This window comes from Macaca mulatta, chromosome 7 (genome assembly GCF_049350105.2).
Source record: "Macaca mulatta isolate MMU2019108-1 chromosome 7, T2T-MMU8v2.0, whole genome shotgun sequence".
NCBI classification, from domain to species: domain Eukaryota; kingdom Metazoa; phylum Chordata; class Mammalia; order Primates; family Cercopithecidae; genus Macaca; species Macaca mulatta.
The window spans coordinates 36,136,580-36,154,321 of NC_133412.1; the positions used below are offsets into that span (position 1 = coordinate 36,136,580).

Sequence of the window (17,742 nt, forward strand, 5' to 3'; positions counted from 1 at the left end):
TGCCTGAATCAGTTATTACTGTGGTGGTCATAATTTCTGTTATTCCTTCTATTTATTAGTTGTTATTCTTCTGTAACAGAACAGTTTTCACTTCTCTTCCTTCTCTTCCTTCCCCATTAAAAAAAATTATATCAATATAAACTCATGGATTCCTTTTTATTCAGTGCATTATAATCCATTATCATTATTCTTTTTGATGCTTTAATTGTTCTAAATATGATATGGCCAGTGGGATGCCCTCAAGTTGGGTCTTGTGTTCTTTTGTATCTCCTCATCTTTCCTTGAGCACTTATTTTTTGGCACAGTAAAATGTTCTGGGCTCCCTACTGCACTCCTGGAATCAAATCATATGAGTGGACTGGGCGCGGTGGCTCACGCCTGTAATCCCAGCACTTTGGGAGGTAGGTAGATCACCTGAGGTCAGGAGTTCGAGACCAGTCTGGCCAACATGGTGAGACCCTGTCTCTACTAAAAATACAAAAAATTAGCCAGGTGTGCAGTGAGCCGAGATAGCGTCACTGTACTCCAGCCTGGGAACAGAGTGAGATTCCATCTCAAAAAAAACAAAAAAAAATTGTATGAGCTTTTATCTTTTCAAGTAAAATCTGGGCATTTGTCATTAAAATAAATTGTTTTGCCCATCCTTTTGAGAAAAAAATACATTCATATAATGTATTTGATCTTTGAAACTTAAATATAGATTAAATTCTTTAAAATTAGATTGTTTAAAGCTGTCACAGTGACAAGTTAAGTTCTGACTAAGCTTAAATTTGAACACAAATCTCAGACAGGACCACATCTAGGCAACATTTTTAAATAAATCAAATTTCCTTCCTTCCTATTTCTACATTCTATTCCTTTTTACCTAATGATAGTACCTGTCTTTCTAACTTCACCATCTCTAAGGCATTCATTACTTTCATGTTCTCTAATAACTGTCCAGTAATAGAGGAAAACAATTTAATGAACTAATTTATTATTGAATTTCTTTTTTCTTTTTTTCTTTTTTTTTTTTTTTTTTGGGAGACAGAGTCTCTGTCGCCCAGGCTGGAGTGCAGTGGTACAGTCTCGGCTCACTGCAAACTCCGCCTCCCAGGTTCATGCCATTCTCCTGCCTCAGCCTCCTGAGTAGCTGGGACTACAGGCGCCTGCCACCACGCCCAGCTAATTTTTTTGCATTTTTAGTAGAGAAGGGGTTTCCCTGTGTAAGCCAGGATGGTCTCGATTTCCTGACTTCATGATCCGCCCGTCTCAGCCTCCCAAAGTGCGGGGATTACAGGCGTGAGCCACCGCACCCAGCCTTGAATTTCTGAATATAAGAAATATTTTCAAATATAGTAATCTTCTCAGGAAAATAGGGCTTACATTTATTCTCATGAATAATACTCTATTATCATTATATGAATTTTTTTACCTTTAGTATCATCAATAACAGTATCTAACAATAAAATTGAGATTTAATGTGAATGTTGTAAATAAACCATGGATTATTTGAATCAGTAACACCTCTTTGAGCATTATAATGATGCTCTGATAAGTCTACAGATAAATAAACCACTGTGTAACACTTAGAGTTGTTTTCCAAAATTTGTTTAAATAGTTGTAAAAAGTTAAAACTAGATTAGCCTTTTCCACTAAAACCACTGTTTAAGAGATGACAGGAGAATTACGAAACATTGTTTTTCGTAGTTCTTAATAAGTTATGCTTTATGGTTTTGGGAGAGATATAATTCAGGTGGCATTTATAATACTCATCTGCAATAAATTTTAAAACTTAATACCCATAATAATTCTCCTAGGTTACAGTCTTCACTTTGCCATAACTAGTTTTATGTCCTTGGGCAAGTCACTTATTCTCTCTGAGCCTATGTCCTATTCTGTAAAAAGAAGTAGCAGAGAAAGACCTTTCTAATATTGAATTTTTGAATTTCACACTAACATGAAAGTAATGTGCTATATATCTACTGAATTTCTGTATCTTTTTGAGAGGGATCTGTAGAGAGGATATTGTGTGAGTAAGGTATGGAAGGGGCATTTAAAAACATCTTTGTGAAGGGAACATTTAGTAATACAGATATTACAGATAGCAGTGGTACTTTTCAGCACAGGCATAATGCCTACTCTTTAAATGCTACATAATAGTAAATGCTATTTACTAGTGTACATCATAAATGCTATTCATTAGTATATGGTAACTTAGTACTTGGCAAAGTAACAACAGTAATCAGGTGGAGAAACTTCTTATATCTAAATGTATAAACCGAAAAAGTTGCAAGTATTCAATGAATTTCTTTTGACTATAGACCTCTTTATAATTTTTGTACTTTCTGTCATAACAAAGTCCTTGCAGTAGTGTGATAACTATAGTGTGGTAACTTTTTACAACTACTTTGTAGCTTGAAGTACTATGGTTTGACACTAAGGGATGTCTAGGGAGTGGAATAAACCTATGTTATCTGCTTCTGGCCCTACCAAGTTTTATTTTAAATTTATTGTTGAAGTGTTAGTTTCATACCACAGATTTATCTTTAGTCCTTATATCTGTATCTCTCAGATCACTTATGAAACTTTTTAGGGCATTCCCTTCCCTCCTCTTCCATTGCTTCTGAGACATCTCTCCTTACTCCAAAAGGAAGGAGGCAAAGAAGAGAAATACAAGTTTAAAAAAATATGTATACAGTTGATTCTCATTATTTATGATAGCTATGTTCTATAAAGTTGCTGTGAACACTGAATTAGTGAATGCTGAACCACTGTCCCTAGGATAAATATGAGTTAGTTTCCAAGGAGCCTTTGGTAACAACATTTTCATCAACTGATCAATACATAAACTTGTTTTATGTGTGTTTCTGTTAAACACACCTTATTTAATATATATTGTTGATTCACTAGCGTTAAACTCACAGCCAACAGCACTACAGATAGAATATGCCTCATCTGAAAATCCAAAATCCAAAATGCTCCAAAATCTAAACACCAACATGACGCTCAGAGGAAATGCTCATTGGAGCATTTGAGATTTCTCATTTTCAGATTAGGGATGCTCAGCTGATAAGTATAACACAAATGTTGCAATATCCAAAAGAATCCAAACCCAAAACACTTCTAGTCTCATGCATTTCAGATAAGTGATACTTAGCCTCTCAACCTGTATAACTCATGCCTGAACGAAACTTACCTAGCACATGTATTTTTTCTGTAAGGCACATCACAGCCTTTGTCTACTGAATACTAGCCAGCACTTTGGCATTATGCTTGGATGCTGTTTGAAACAGCAAAATCACCAACAGAAGGCATAAAAATGTGAAAATCTTGGCACTAAATAGACCATGAAAGGGACACTTGTTTACAGTATGTGAGAGAGCTGAAGCAAGAAGGCAGAATGTTGCCTTGTTTGACCTCAGCTGGGAATGTGCACATTGGGCCACTCAGAATTTTCACCCGTCTTCACATGTCCACAAACAAGCATAAAAATGCTGCAAGTGTTGATTTGAGGGTTCTAAATAAATTTTAGCCAGCAGATGAACTTGCAGATACGAACTTGCAATGAGGATCAATTGTGTTTATGAAGATCAGCTGTGTGCGTGCGTGTGTGTGTGTATATATATGTTTTAAACTATACCCCAGATCACTTCTGCATATTTTATTGTATTTCAAAAACAAAAGCCATAAGATCTGTTTCCAAACTTGATACAGCTACATGAGTGGCATATGTTGGAGGAGATTAGAATAAAAATGGCATAAAAAGCCATTACAAATGGCATCATTTATCCCACGGCTTTCTCTTCAGCCTTATGCCTACTTGTAGTTTTAAAGCAAGAATTGAGAAGTTTACAATTAAGAATTGAGAAGTTTAAGAATTATCTAGGATTTTTGTAAAATCTTTTAATGTGAAAACACCTTGCTACTGGGAAGGTAGCTGTTGACTGACATTTTTCTTTCCTACCCATTTTAAAAATTGCCTGACACCTGTCTTTTTATTTGCTTTGATGAGTTTTAGTTTTATTGTGTCTGCTTTTTTACTGCAACCTGCATGAAATCCTTTGTAATAGTAGGTGAGGTATAAGTAAATTCATTTGTTTATAAAAAAGAATTTCATGTAACTATTTCTTTAGGTTAGCAATTTCTGTATACACATATTTCATAGCAAAATTAAAATCACAGATGTCCAATTTGGAGTCATCATAAAGTAGTAGGGAAAGTATTATAATGATAGGCCTTTTTCCATGCTTGGAACACACTTTAAATAGAAAAAGAATAACTTTTTAATTTTGAAATTATTCTATCTAATATTATGCATTGGTTCTATAGGCTTTGTAGCTGAGCAGTTTCTAAATAACACAGCCACTCAACTGACATACCATGGATTATGTGAACTAACTTCAACGGTTCAGGAAGGAGAACTTTGTGTGTTCTTTCGGAATAATCATTTTAGCACCATGACCAAATACAAGGTATGATATAGAAATAGCTATTTAATTGTGATTCTAAATCAAAAGAGCTTGATTTAGAGATGTCTTTTGATCTGCTTATAAATAAAAGATTTTAGCATAATATTTTGTAACCATCAAATTATGAAGGTAATTATTAAATACAGTACTTTATAAGGATGGGATGGATTAACAATTGAAGTGTTACCTCAAATCACTTTTTGTTTTTTAATTCTCCACTTCTTTTTCACAGATCTTTGCAATAAGTATTTTATTATTTTCTTTCTAAGAATCAAAAAAAGATAAACCCTAGAGATAGAACTAGGATGACTTATTTTTTTTTTTGAGATGGAATTTTGCTCTTGTCGCCCAGGCTGGAGTGTGATGGCGCGACCTCGGCTCACCGCAACATTTGCCTCTCGAATTCAAGCAATTCTCCTACCTCAGCTTCCCGAGTAGCTGGGATCACAGGCATATGCACCACCACACCCCGCTAATTTTTGTGTATTTTTGGTAGAGACAGGGTTTCCCCATGTTGGTCAGGCTAGTCTCGAACTCCCGACTTCAGGTGACCCGCCCGCCTTGGCCTCCCAAAGTGCTGGGATTACAGGCGTAAGCCACCATGCCCAGGCTTTTTTTTTTTTTTTTTTTTTTTTCTTTTTTGAGATGGAGTTTCACTCTTGTTGCCCAGGCTGGAGTACAATGACGTGATTTTGGCTCACTACAACCTCCACCTTGGGTTCAAGCAATTCTCCTGCCTCAGCCTCCTGAGTAGCTGGGATTACAGGTATGCGCCACCATGCCTGGCTAATTTTGTGTTTTTAGTAGAGACGGGGTTTCTCCATTTTGGTCAGGTTGATCTTGAACTCCCGACCTCAGGTGATAACTCGCCTCGGCCTCCCAAAGTGCTGGGATTACAGGCGTGAGCCACCACGCCCGGCCAGAACTAGGATGACATCTAATGATGGAAGTTTATATTTCAGTGCTAAAGGAATTTAGAATAAACTTTTTTATTTATTTAGATGATTTGCCTTTATGATGGTTTGCTATTATTAAAGTTTAATGAATTTGGTGTGACCAAACATTAAATTCTTTAATAATGTGTAGCTTTAAATTCTTCCTATAGTGCCATTTATGGCTCTGTCATTTACTGGTTTACTCTTTTTATCTCTTATAGCCATTCTTTTTGTTGTTAGAGCTTTCACTTAGTTCAGAAGTTTGTCACCTTATACCTATTGAAGGTATAGATTCCTTCAATAGTACAGTAGAATACCGTACTGATGCCGTCAATAATATACCAAAAATGTTCAGTAGCACTTCATGCATGGGGATAAAAATACAAGATATGTTCTATTCACCAATACTTTACTTCAGCCAAAATGGTGTCTATTCACTGATAACCCTCCATCCCATACATACATTATACCTTCTAATTTCTGCACTTTCCTGCCATATCTCACTCCTTAAGCCCTGTTTGGAAAGCTCTTCTCATTCCTTTTTGCCTGTCCAAATTTTACCCATCCTTTAAGAAACATTTCAAATACTAACTCTTTAGTAAAGCTACTTCTACTTTCCTCAAACCACTGGTTCTCAACCCAAATTGTATGCTAAAACTGTACGGGAAGCTTTTTTAAAAATGCCAGTCCTCAGAACCTACCACCAACTCCATTAAATGGAGGTGGGATCTGCGCATGATTAATTTTGAGTGCTTTTCAGGTGATTTTAATGTGCAGCTAAGGCAGAGTACAATTGTCTAACCATCATCTAGCTGTTATTGGCTACATCATCTTTTTTTAGCCCTTATTGGTTAATACCTAGTTACCAGTTTTCTTTCCATGTAAATGTGTCATTTTTTTTCCTAAACGAAAGTATCTTATTAAGGTCATGAATTACATCTTCATATTTTCTTCAACACTTTAGTCAGTGAATTACACAGAGTAGTATAAAATAATGATTTGTTTGCCTGTGTAAGAATACCCTTAAAGCCCTGGCTCTCCCTATCTTGGTTATAGCAACAGCTCATTTGTATAACTTCAACATTTTAGCTATATCTAGGTCAGATATGGGCCCAGAGTCATCCATACTCCTCAGAATTCTGAGGCCAAAGGATATAAGGATCAGATTTATTGCTACATGGTGAATACTGCTAAATCATTTTATTTCTTACTTAACCTGACCTTTCAAGTCTAGGATTTATTCATTTATTTAACAAATATTTATTGAGCAGGTATCATGTCTGGGTGCTCACTAGTAGTCGGAATACAGCCACGAGCAAGGCGGCTATGGTGTCTGCCTATTAAGGACCTCCTAGTTTGACAAGGGGCAGATATTAAATAATTACACAAATAATTGTTAATTTATTTCTACTGAGATACATTTTGTTAAGGATACATATCACAAGCTATGAGTGTTTTTATCAGGATTTATAACTTAGTTGCTTTTATCAGGACTTACAACTTAGGGAGTGTCAGGAAAGATATATTTGAGAAGGTCACATTTAAAATGATGCCTGAGGCTGGGCATGGTGGCTCATGCCTGTAATCCCAGCAGTTTAGGAGACTGAGGCGGGTGGATCACCTGAGGTCAGGAGTTCGAGACCAGCCTAGCCAACATGGTGAAACCCCATCTCTACTAAAAATACAAAAATTAGCTGAGCATGGTAGTGGGCGCCTGTAATCCCAGCTACCTGGGAGGTTGAAGCAGGAAAATCGCTTGAACCTGGGAGGCAGAGGTTGCGGTGAACTGAGAACATGCTGTTGCACTCCAGCCTAGGTGACAAGAGCAAAACTCTGTCTCAATAAATTAATTCATTAAATAAAAATAAAATGATACCTAAAAAGTGAATCTTCTAGTTTAATAAGTTGGCCAAAAAAGAGTAACTAAGCAGATAGAGCATGTATGCAAAGGCCCTGAGGAAGGAAAGAGCTTGACTCCTGAGAAATTAAAAGAAAGTCAGTGTGCCTGAAGCATAGCAAATAAAAGGAATGAAGAAAGGCTAAATAGATAGACAGGGATTAGATCTTGTAAAGTGTTGGGGTTTTTTTTAATTTTAATTTTTATTTTTGAGATGAGGTCTTGCTCTGTCACCCAGGCTGGAGTGCAGTGGCGCAATCTGGGCTTACTGCAAGCTCCACCTCCCGGGTTCATGCCATTCTCCTGCCTCAGCCTCCCAAGTAGGTGGGACTACAGGCGCCCACTATCACGCCCAGCTAATTTTTTTGTATTTTTAGTAGAGGTTTCACTGTCAGCCAGGATGGTCTTGATCTCCTGACCTTGTGATCCTCCCGCCTTGGCCTCCCAAAGTGCTGGTATTACAGGCGTGAGCCACCACGCCCGGCCTATTGCATCTCAAACTTAACTATAATTCTTTTTTTTTTTTTTGAGACAGGGTGGGGTCTCACTCCATCACCCAGGATGGAGCGCAGTGGCTACTATAATTCTTAATATCTAAAATCTAGTCCATATTCAAATTTGCCACTTGTCCCCAAAATAGTTTTATGGATGATTTGTTCAAACCAGGATCTAATCAAAGACCATGCATTGCATTTGATAGAGTAACTCCGTTTTAATATGATCCAAATCTTGTGTTCTCCAGGGATCCTATGGGCATTTGGGCGATTATTTATGACCCATTACAGTTCTCGGTTCTATTTCCTGTATTCCTATTATACCAGCTTTCCAATCCTCAGTCTTTAGATAAGACACTGCTTTACTTCTGACAGAGTACCCAGTGAGTGCCTTTTTTTTTTTTTTTTCATCTGAAACAGGGTCTTGCTCTGTCGCCCAGGCTTGAGTGTGCTGGTGCAATCTCAGATCACTGCAACCTCTGCCTCCTGGGTTCAAGCGATCCTCATGGCTTAGCCTCCCAAGCAGCTGGGACTACAGGTGTATGCCATCACACCTGGCAAATTAAAAATTTTTTCTTAGAGACAGGATATCCCTATGTTGTCCAAACTGGTGTTGAGCTCCTGGACTCAAGCAGTCTGCCCACCTCAGCCTCCCAGAGTGTTGGGATTACAGGTGTGAGCCACTGCACCCAGACATGAGTGCATTCTTTATAAGGGTCAAAATTATGTCTTCTTCATTGACCCAGTGACAGATTACCTGATTTACAACAGAATCTATAACACTTTGGCTGTTGGTATAGAATAGAACCCCTAAAGGAATACTTTAAAATTACTAAATAAATGCCAAATAAAATTTAGGGAAGGGGTTCTTCCAGCATGGTGTCCATTTGCTCATTAAGGGAATAAGGCAGAGAGAGGATTGTGCCTTTGTTCTATTAAGGCTGTTCAGCATTAAGACTATTACTCTGTCCTACTAATTCCTGAGTTGTTTGTAGCTCTTTATAAACTTGAGCCCCAGAGAATGTGTAATTTAGTAAGGACACAAATAATAATTTTTAAAAATAGAGGTTGGGCAAGGCGGTTCATGCGTGTAATCCTAGCACTTTGGGAGGCCAAGGCTGAACAGTTGCTTGAGGCCCAGAGTTCAAAGCCAGCCTGGACAACATAGGAAGACCCCGTCTCTACAAATAATTTTGAAAAGTAAGCCAGTGTGGTGGTATGTGCCTATAGACCCAGTTACTTGGTGGCTGAGGTGGGAGGATCACTTGAGCCCTGAGCCCAGGAGGGTGAGACTGCAGTGAGCCATGATGGCACCAAAAAAAAAAAAAAAAAAAAACCTTTTTTAAACAAACTATGACTACTTTCAAAGCTACATCCTCCATATCTTCCTACTGCCTTCTAGCATTTCACTCTTGAGGAACTCTGAGTTTTTAGGGACATCTTATGCTTTCATATTTAATGACCAGCCAGGCTCACACATGTGTTCGCAGTACTTTAAGAGGCTGAGGTGGGAAGATTGTTTGAGCCCAGTAGTTAGAGACCAGCATGGACAATGAAGTGATACCTTGTCTCTACAAAAAACTTTTAAAACGTTTTTTTTTTAAAAAAAAACAAAAAAACAAAAAACAGGCATGGTGGTGTATGCCCATAATCCCAGCTCTTTGGGAGGCTGAGATGGGAGGATTGTTTGAGTCCAGGAGATTGAAGCTACAGTGAACTGTGATCGTGCCACTGCACTCCAGCCTGGATGACAGAGCAAGACCTTGTTTCAAAAAAAAAGGAAAAATTATATTTAATGGTCACCATGTTTTCCATCTTTGTACTCCTGTGAACTCTTTTTCTTTGGAACATCTGTCATATAAATACATTTCATCCCACAGAATTCAAGATATACTTTCAGGCCAGGCGTGGTGGTTCACGCCTGTAATCCCAGCACTTTAGGAGGCCAAGGCAGGTGGATCACTTGAGGTCAGGAGTTTGAGACCAGCCTGGCCAACGTGGTGAAACCCCATGTCTTCTAAAAATACAAAAATTAGCTGGGCGTGATGGTGTGTGCCTGTAATGCCAGCTACTTAGAAGGCTGAGACAGGAGAATTGCTTGAATCCAGGAGGCGGAGGTTGCAATGAGCCGAGATCATGCCACTACACTCCAGCCTGAGTGACAGAGCGAGACTCCATCTCAAAAAAAAACAAAAAAGATATACTTTCAACAAACAAATTTAACATCTAGATAGAATGCTTTACCTCAGTGGTGTTTACACCTATGGGCTTATAATAATAAATTGCCAGTCTATAATAAACTGGCAGTCAGACATAAATATCTATACTTCTATTATTTTGTTAGTGGGGCTACTTTTTAGAGATTTTTTTTTTTTTTTTTTTTAAGATGGAGTCTCAGCCGGACGCCGTGGCTCACACCTGTAATCCCAGCACTTTGGGAGGCCGAAGCAGGCGGATCACGAAGTCAGGAGATCGAGACCATCCTGGCTAACACGGTGAAACCCCATCTCTACTAAAAATACAAAAAATTAGCCGGGCGTGGTGATGCGCACCTGTAGTCCCAGCTACTCGGGAGGCTGAGGCAGGAGAATGGCGTGACCCTGGGAGGCGGAGCTTGCAGTGAGCCAAGATCGTGCCACTGCACTCCAGCCTGGGCGACAGAGCGAGACTCCGTCTCAAAAAAAAAAAAAAAAAAAAAGATGGAGTCTCACTCTGTTGCCTGGAGTGGAGTGCAGTGGCGCAATCTCAGCTCACTGCAACCTCCACCTGTTAGGTTCAAACGATTCTCCTGCCTCAGCCTCCCAAGTAGTTGTGATTACAGGCAGGTACCACCACTCCCGGCTTATTTTTTTTTAGTAGAGATGGGTTGCACCATGTTGTCCAGACTTGTCTCAAATCCCTGCCTTCAAGTGATCCGCCCACCTTGACCTCCCAAAGTGCTGGGATTACAGGCGTGAGCCACTGAGCGTGGCCTAATTTTTATTACGACTTTTCAGAGAGGATCTTTAGGCTTCCAGGTATTCATGATTATCTTATATCATTATCAAGACCTAGGCCAACAGGGGAAAGTCCATGATGGCAGGACAAAAATGATTACCCAGGAAACCTCCAGTTTCTTTACTGGTTGTACCAATTTCCATAGGAATTTACTAAACCCTATTTATGAAAAGCTTTTTTTAATATTTATTTAATTAATTTTTTTTAGTGTGTGTTAAAATCTTTTGTCATCCAAAGTCTTTTGGAATTCTAGAGATGTTTGAGCTGTGGGCTCTTCTTTGACAAGAGGGTAAGGGAGGTATACATGCTTTCTAGTTATGAATGGTGTTGTTTAGTATTACATCTTTGTTCTAACTCCCATCTCAAGGTATTGGATAGAAGCAGAGCGAATTCTCTGTTAAGTTAGACTCTTCTTTGTGGAGTTTTTTTGTTTGTTTGTTTGTTTGTTTGTTTAGATGGAGTCTCACTCTGTTGTCCAGGCTGGAGTGCAGTGACACAATCTTGGCTCACTGCAACCTCCACCTTCCCGGTTCAAGTGATTCTCCTGCCTCAGCCCCCCGAGTAGCTGGGATTACAGGCACCTGCCACCACATCCAGCTAATTTTTGTATTTTTAGTAGGGACGGGATTTCACCATGTTGGCCAGGCTGGTCTCAAACTCTTGACCTCAGGCAATCCACCCACCTCGGCCTTCCAAAGTGCTGGGATTACAGGTGTGAGCCACCACACCCTGCCTAGGGTTAGGCTTTTTGGTGACCCTCTATACACCAAAGTGGTGTTTAGAGGACCACTAGGTGGTGTTTCAATACACCAAACCATTGAAAAGTATATAAATGTTTCTAAAACCTATACCTGGACAAAGTATTCCCTGTTTATTAACTTCATGATTTCATCTTCATCTGTTTATTTATTTTTACCACAGTTGATTTTATCTTTTTTGTTTGTTTGTTTTTTCTTTTTGAGACAGAGACTCACTCTGTCACCCAGGCTGGAGTGCAGTGGTGCGATCTTGGCTCACTGCAACCTCTGCCTCCCAGGTTCAAGCAATTCTGGTGCCTCAGCCTCCCAAGTAGCTGGGATTACGGGTGTGTGCCACCACGTTCAGCTAATTTTTTGTATTTTTAGTAGAGACAGGGTTTTGCCATGTTGCCCAGCCTAGTCTCGAACTCCTGACCTCAAGCAGTCTGCCCACCTTGGCCTCCCAAAGTGCTAGGATTACAGGCGTGAGCCACCATGTTTAGCCTTGATTTTATCTTTACAGACTTTTTTAAGCCTTCTGCCATCATGAGGTCACAATGGATGTCTTAATCAAACTGACCCATTTTTTGTGAATAGTATCTACCAATCAACTTCACACTTCCGAACGAATATGGTACAAACAATGATTTTTATTACACAGGACATTTTCTCTGACCACAGATATTAATTGACTTCCTATTGTTGGAAAGTCCTTTTATTCCTAGTTTTGTGGTTTACTGTTGCTAAATTCTGGAAAAATACCTTTGTGTTTCTTTCATTATTAGCAAAGTGAAATCCATCTCTGTTAGTTATTACTTGTAATATCCTCCATGAACTCTTCATTAAACTTTTTATTCCTCATCTATCCATTGGCAACAAATAGGAATAGCCCTAATTTCTGCTGTCATTTGTATCACTTCTTTCCTTGTACATCCACCTGGTCTTCTACAATTAAACTGGGCAGATCATCCTTGCAAAATATACATTCACCTCACTATTGTATTTATTTTTTATTTTTTACTTTTTTATTTTTTGTGAGATGGAATCTTGCTCTGTCACCCAGGCTGGAGTGCAGTGGCACAATCTCAGCTCACTGCAAGCTCCGCCTCCTGAGTTCACATCATTCTCCTGCCTTAGCCTCCCGGGTAGCTGGGACTACAGGCGCCCGCCACCACGCCCGGCTAATTTTTTCTTTTTTTTTTTTTTTGTATTTTTAGTAGAGATGGGGTTTCACCGTGTTAGCCAGGATGGTCTCGATCTCCTGACCTTGTGATCTGCCCGCCTCAGCCTCCCAAAGTGCTGTGATTACAGGTGTAAGCCACCGCACCTGGCCTATTTTTTTTATTTTTATTTTGTGTGTGTGTGAGAGACACTTTCATTCTGTCACCAAGGCTACAGTGCAGTGGCATGATCTAAGCTCACTGCAACCTCCGCCTCCCGCGTTCAAGAGATTCTCATGCCTCAGACTCCCGAGTAGCTGGGATTATAGGCACGCACTACCATGTCCGGCTAATTTGGGGGCCAGATACAGTGGCTTATGGCTGTAATCCCAACACTTTGGGAGGCTCATGATTCTATAAAGATCTATGCCTTTTTTTTTTTTTTTTTTTTTGAGACAGAGTGTCACTCTTGTTGCCCTGCCTGGAGTGCAATGGTGTGATCTCGGCTCACTGCAACCTCTGCCTCCTGGGTTCAAGCAATTTTTCTGCCTCAGCTTCCCAAGTAGCTGGGATTACAGGTGCACGCCACCATGCCTGGCTAATTTTGTACTTTTAATAGAGACACGGTTTCAACATGTTCGTCAGGCTGGTCTCGAACTCCTGACCTCAGGTGATCCACCCACCTCGGCCTCCCAGAGTGCTGGGATTACAGGCGTGAGCCACCATGCCCAGCGTGAAGATCTGTGCTTTTTTTTTTCTTGTTTTGAGACAAATTCTCGGTCTGTAGCCCAGGCTAGAGTGCAGTGGCATGATCTCAGCTCACTACAACCTCTGCCTCCTTGGTTCAAGCGGTTCTCCTGCCTCAGCCTCCCGAGTAGCTGGGATTATAGGTGCACGCCACTGCACCCAGTTAATTTTTTGTATTTTTTAGTACAGACGGGGTTTCACCATGTTGGCCAGGCTGGTCTTGAACTCCCAACCTCGGGTGATCCGCCCACCTTGGCCTCACAAAGTGCTAGGATTACAGGCGTGAGCCACCGCGCCCGACTGATCTATGGTTTTCAACAGCATAACTAGATTGATTTCTACGAGCAGAGTGAGGAGACCATAAGAGGGCAAATGCTTTCAGGACTATTCCTGTGGGTCTAGATAGTGAGATGACTATTTATCCATGCAGGAAATTTGAAAGTATAAAGATGGGTTGTAAATAAACCTTTTCTGTTCTAGAAACAGACCCGTTTAAGTTAGTTTAGCTTTTCATATTTTAAGTTAGTTTAGCTTTTCATGATCATGACTGTTGGATTCCTATCCTTACCTAATTCTGTATCCTAGGTCTAGTTGTTCCATTTCATTTTCATAGCCCGCCTTCACCACCCTCTGATAACTTCTGCTTGCTCTTAACTAAGATTACATGGCCCCTGTCTAGATCACATAGCTTCTAGATGTTTGGTTCATATAATGATATCTGTATAGCTCTTTTCCTATTATGACTCCTTGATTGTGCTTTTACCATATCGACCTTTATATTCATGTCATAACTGTTTCCCCTATCTCTTGGTTTTCAATTACTGACATCTCTCTGAAGCATATTCAGTCCCAAGGTTTTTGAGGTTGGTTGTTGTGTTGTTATTTTTTACCATAAACTCAGCCAGATGAGTTTTGAGGTTGGTTTTGTTTGCTTTTTTACTTTATGTTTAGGGATTAGAAGTGAAAAGTAGTTTAGAAGGAGGTACAATTCTGGATAAATACTAAAACCATGTTAAAGAAATAAATTTGTTTATTCTATTTCCTCTTTGACTAATGCTATAGTAGAAATTTTTTTCCACAGAATGCTACATTTAAGTAACAATCTATTAAATTTAGCTATTTTTAAAGCTGGTTGATATATCAAAAATTGTCACTTTTTAAATTGAAAGGGGAGGGGGGGAAATTGGAAACTGGAATAAGGAAAGTGATGATTCCATAGTACAAGCAGAGAGATTCATCTTTTTCTCTTAAATAGGAGACAGAAGCAGATAGACACAGAAATTGAGATCGATTTAGGTGATACTCATGAATATATCTTCTGTTTATGAAGCAATTAGGGGCCTTGTACTTTATTAAGCATTTTATATTGATTATCTCATTTAATCTTCACAACTCCTTTGTGAGGAGTGGATATTATTATTATCACTTAATAGCTGAGGGAAGACATAAAGACCCTAAGTAAGTTGCCCAAGACCACTTAGCTTATAAGCATTTCCAATCTGACTTTCAACTTGACTTTCAAGTCAACAGCTATGCTTCACTGCCTGTCTGGGTGGATAAGAAAGTGCTTTGTGGATAAGGCTACATTTGTTAAGTAGGAGTAGTAAGTTCATTTTTGAGTACTTAAAATACTTTAGAAACTCTCTTAGAAATGTATACATTTTCAAATTATAAAGTACCTTAGAAACTTCAAAATTTCTAAGAAGAAAAAACTAAAGTCTAGAGATGTTAAGTAATTTTTTAAAGGTTTTTTGGTGTGTGTTTGTTTGTTTTGAGACAGTCTCGCTCTGTCGCCCAAGCTGGAGTACAGTGGCACAATCTTGGCTCACTGGATCCACCACCTCTTGGGTTCAAGCGATTCTCCTGCCTCAACCTCCTAAGTAGCTGAGACTACAGGCACATACCACTATACCTGGCTTTTTGTATTTTAAGTAGAGACAGGGTTTCACCATATTGGCCTGGCAGGTCTCAAACTCCTGACCTCAAGTGATATGCCCACTTCAGCCTCCCAAAGTGCTAGGATTACAGGCATGAGCCACCACACCCGACCTAGAGATGTTAAGTAATTTGAATACAAGTTAGTTAACCAAAAATATTTAGCCAGTGCTTTCCTCCATATTGGATCACAAAAGAACACTGAATGAAAACCTATTCTATATAAAAATACCCTCGTAAATTAATTCTACATGGAGTAGTCACTTGCAGTAACAACATACCTGACAATATCATCACAATTTGTAAATTGATGAAGAAAACTTGTCAAATTTAATAATATTTTATAAATTTACAAATTGTGACAATATGACATTTTATATAATATGAACTAATACATAATTAAGAATTTAATGCATTAAAACCTATTCTATATTATTATTTATGAAATTTTTCAGTATTTTAAAAACTGATGAATGAAATTGGAAAATTTGAATGTTAAGAAAGCACTGACTGCATAATGTAGCAAAAGTGCTGGAATATCAATGCAAGAAATATTATTGTTAGTGATTTAACCGTAGACTCTCAGGATCAGATGGGCCTAAACTAGTACTATAGTCACAGATATTTTGCTCTTCTATGCTATAATTACATAAAGGAACTTTTGACTAATAATCTGCATTGTTGACAGTGAACCAGTTATAGTTTTTTTAAAAAATTAATGTCAGGTGGGGCACAGTGGCTCATGCCTTTAATCCCAGCACTTTGGGAAGCTGAGGCAGTGGATCACCTGAGGTCAGGAGTTCGAGACCAGCCTGGTCAACATGGTGAAACCCCGTCTCTACTAAAAATACAAAAATTAGCAGGGGGTGGTGGCAAGTGCATGTAATCCCAGCTACTCTTGGGAAGCTGAGGCACAAGAATCACTTGAACCTGGGAGACGGAGGTTGCAGTGAGCTGAGATCGTGCCACTGCACTCCGGCCTAGGTGATAGAGTAAGACTCTGTCTCAAAAAAAAAACCCACCAACAACAAAAAGTAAATATCAAAATCTAAGGAGGAAATTGAGGCTGATGATCTATGAGAAGACAGATCAGCTATACCAAGAAAGGAATACCCTTTTAGTTAAAACTTATACTCACGTGGCCAGGTGCTGTGGCTCACGCCTGTAATCCCCACACTTTGGGAGACCAAGGTGGGCGGATCACTTGAGGCCAGGAGTTCCAGACCAGCCTGGCCAACATGGCAAAACCTTGACTCTACTAAAAGTACAAAAATTATCTCTGTGTGGTGGCGTGCGCCTGGAGTCCCAGCTACTATTGAGGCTGAGGCACAAGAATCACTTCAACCTGGGAGGCAGAGCCATGAGCCAAGATTACCCAACTGTGCTAAAACCTGGGTGGCAGGGCAAGACTTTGTTTCAAAAAAAAAGAGAAGAACCCTCATACTAAAGCATCATCTGGGGGAAAATTACTAATAAGATTATGGTTGGAAAATAGCCAGTGTAATATATGATCTACATAAATTGTAAAACAGAGACATTATGTAATATTAAATGATATGTTGAAATGAGTTGTGATAAGTATAAAGAGAAGGGTCAGATCTATTCAGTGGAAAATTAGCTGGAAAGGACTTTTTGTTTTTCTCTTAAATTATCATAGGATGAGGTAGACCCAAGCTGGGTATTAAAAATATGTTAGGAAGGCCAGGTATGGTGGCTCACACCTGTAATCCCAGCACTTTGGGAAGCCGAAGCAGGCAGATTGCTTAAGCCCAGGGGTTTGAGACCAGCCTGGGCAACACAGAAAAACCCCATCTCTAGAAAAAATAAAAAATTAGCCAGATATGGTGGCACATGCCTGTAGTCCTAGCTACTCTGGAGGCTGAGGTGGGAGGATTATTTGGGCCCAAAAGCTCAAGGCTCCAGTGAGCTGTGCTATCACTGCACTCCAGCCTGGATGACAGAGGCTCCATCTCAAAAAAGAAATTGAAGAGGACACCAAAAAATAGAAAGATGATCTGTGTTCATGTATTGGAAGAATCAGTATTGTTAAAAATCTCTGTACTACCCAAAGCAATCTATAGATACAATGCAATCCCTATAAAAATATAAATGACATTCTTCAAAGAAATACTTTAAAAATCCTAAAATTTATATAGAACCACAAAACAGCCAGAGTAGCCAAAGCTATCCAAAGCAAAAGGAATAAAACTGGAGGAATCACATTACCTGACTTCAAATTATATTACAGAGCTATAGTAACCAAAACAGCATGACACTTGCATGAAAACAGACACATAGACTAATGGAACAGAATACAGAACACAGAAACAAATCCACACACCTACAATGAACTCATTTTCAATAAAGGTGCCAAGAACATACGTTGGGG

At 39.3% G+C, this 17,742-nt stretch overlaps 1 protein-coding gene and 2 long non-coding RNA genes across 8 annotated transcripts in view; 2 read left to right on the forward strand and 1 right to left on the reverse strand.

Annotated features, from left to right (window-relative positions):
• The window catches only part of MINDY2 (MINDY lysine 48 deubiquitinase 2), an 84,324-nt gene that overhangs the window by 53,165 nt on the left and 13,417 nt on the right, over positions 1-17,742 (forward strand). For all 5 annotated transcript variants that reach the window (XM_077939496.1, XM_015142373.3, XM_077939495.1 and 2 more), the window contains exon 6: positions 4,312-4,454. In XM_077939496.1, the coding sequence (XP_077795622.1) occupies positions 4,312-4,454 (143 nt within the window). The remainder of the gene's footprint in view (positions 1-4,311; positions 4,455-17,742) is intronic.
• LOC144329887 (uncharacterized) lies at positions 5,062-16,387 on the forward strand. 2 transcript variants are annotated; one of them, XR_013395622.1, is made up of 4 exons: positions 5,062-7,089; positions 9,030-9,496; positions 11,773-11,833; positions 16,246-16,387. It is a non-coding gene; the product is annotated as an uncharacterized LOC144329887 (long non-coding RNA). The 2 variants fall into 2 exon arrangements; XR_013395621.1 differs by having other exon boundaries at positions 5,063-7,089; positions 9,030-9,489; positions 11,761-11,833.
• The window catches only part of LOC144329889 (uncharacterized), a 139,811-nt gene continuing 127,131 nt past the window's right edge, over positions 5,063-17,742 (reverse strand). The window contains exon 3 of the long non-coding RNA XR_013395624.1: positions 5,063-7,058. This is a non-coding gene — a long non-coding RNA (uncharacterized LOC144329889). The remainder of the gene's footprint in view (positions 7,059-17,742) is intronic.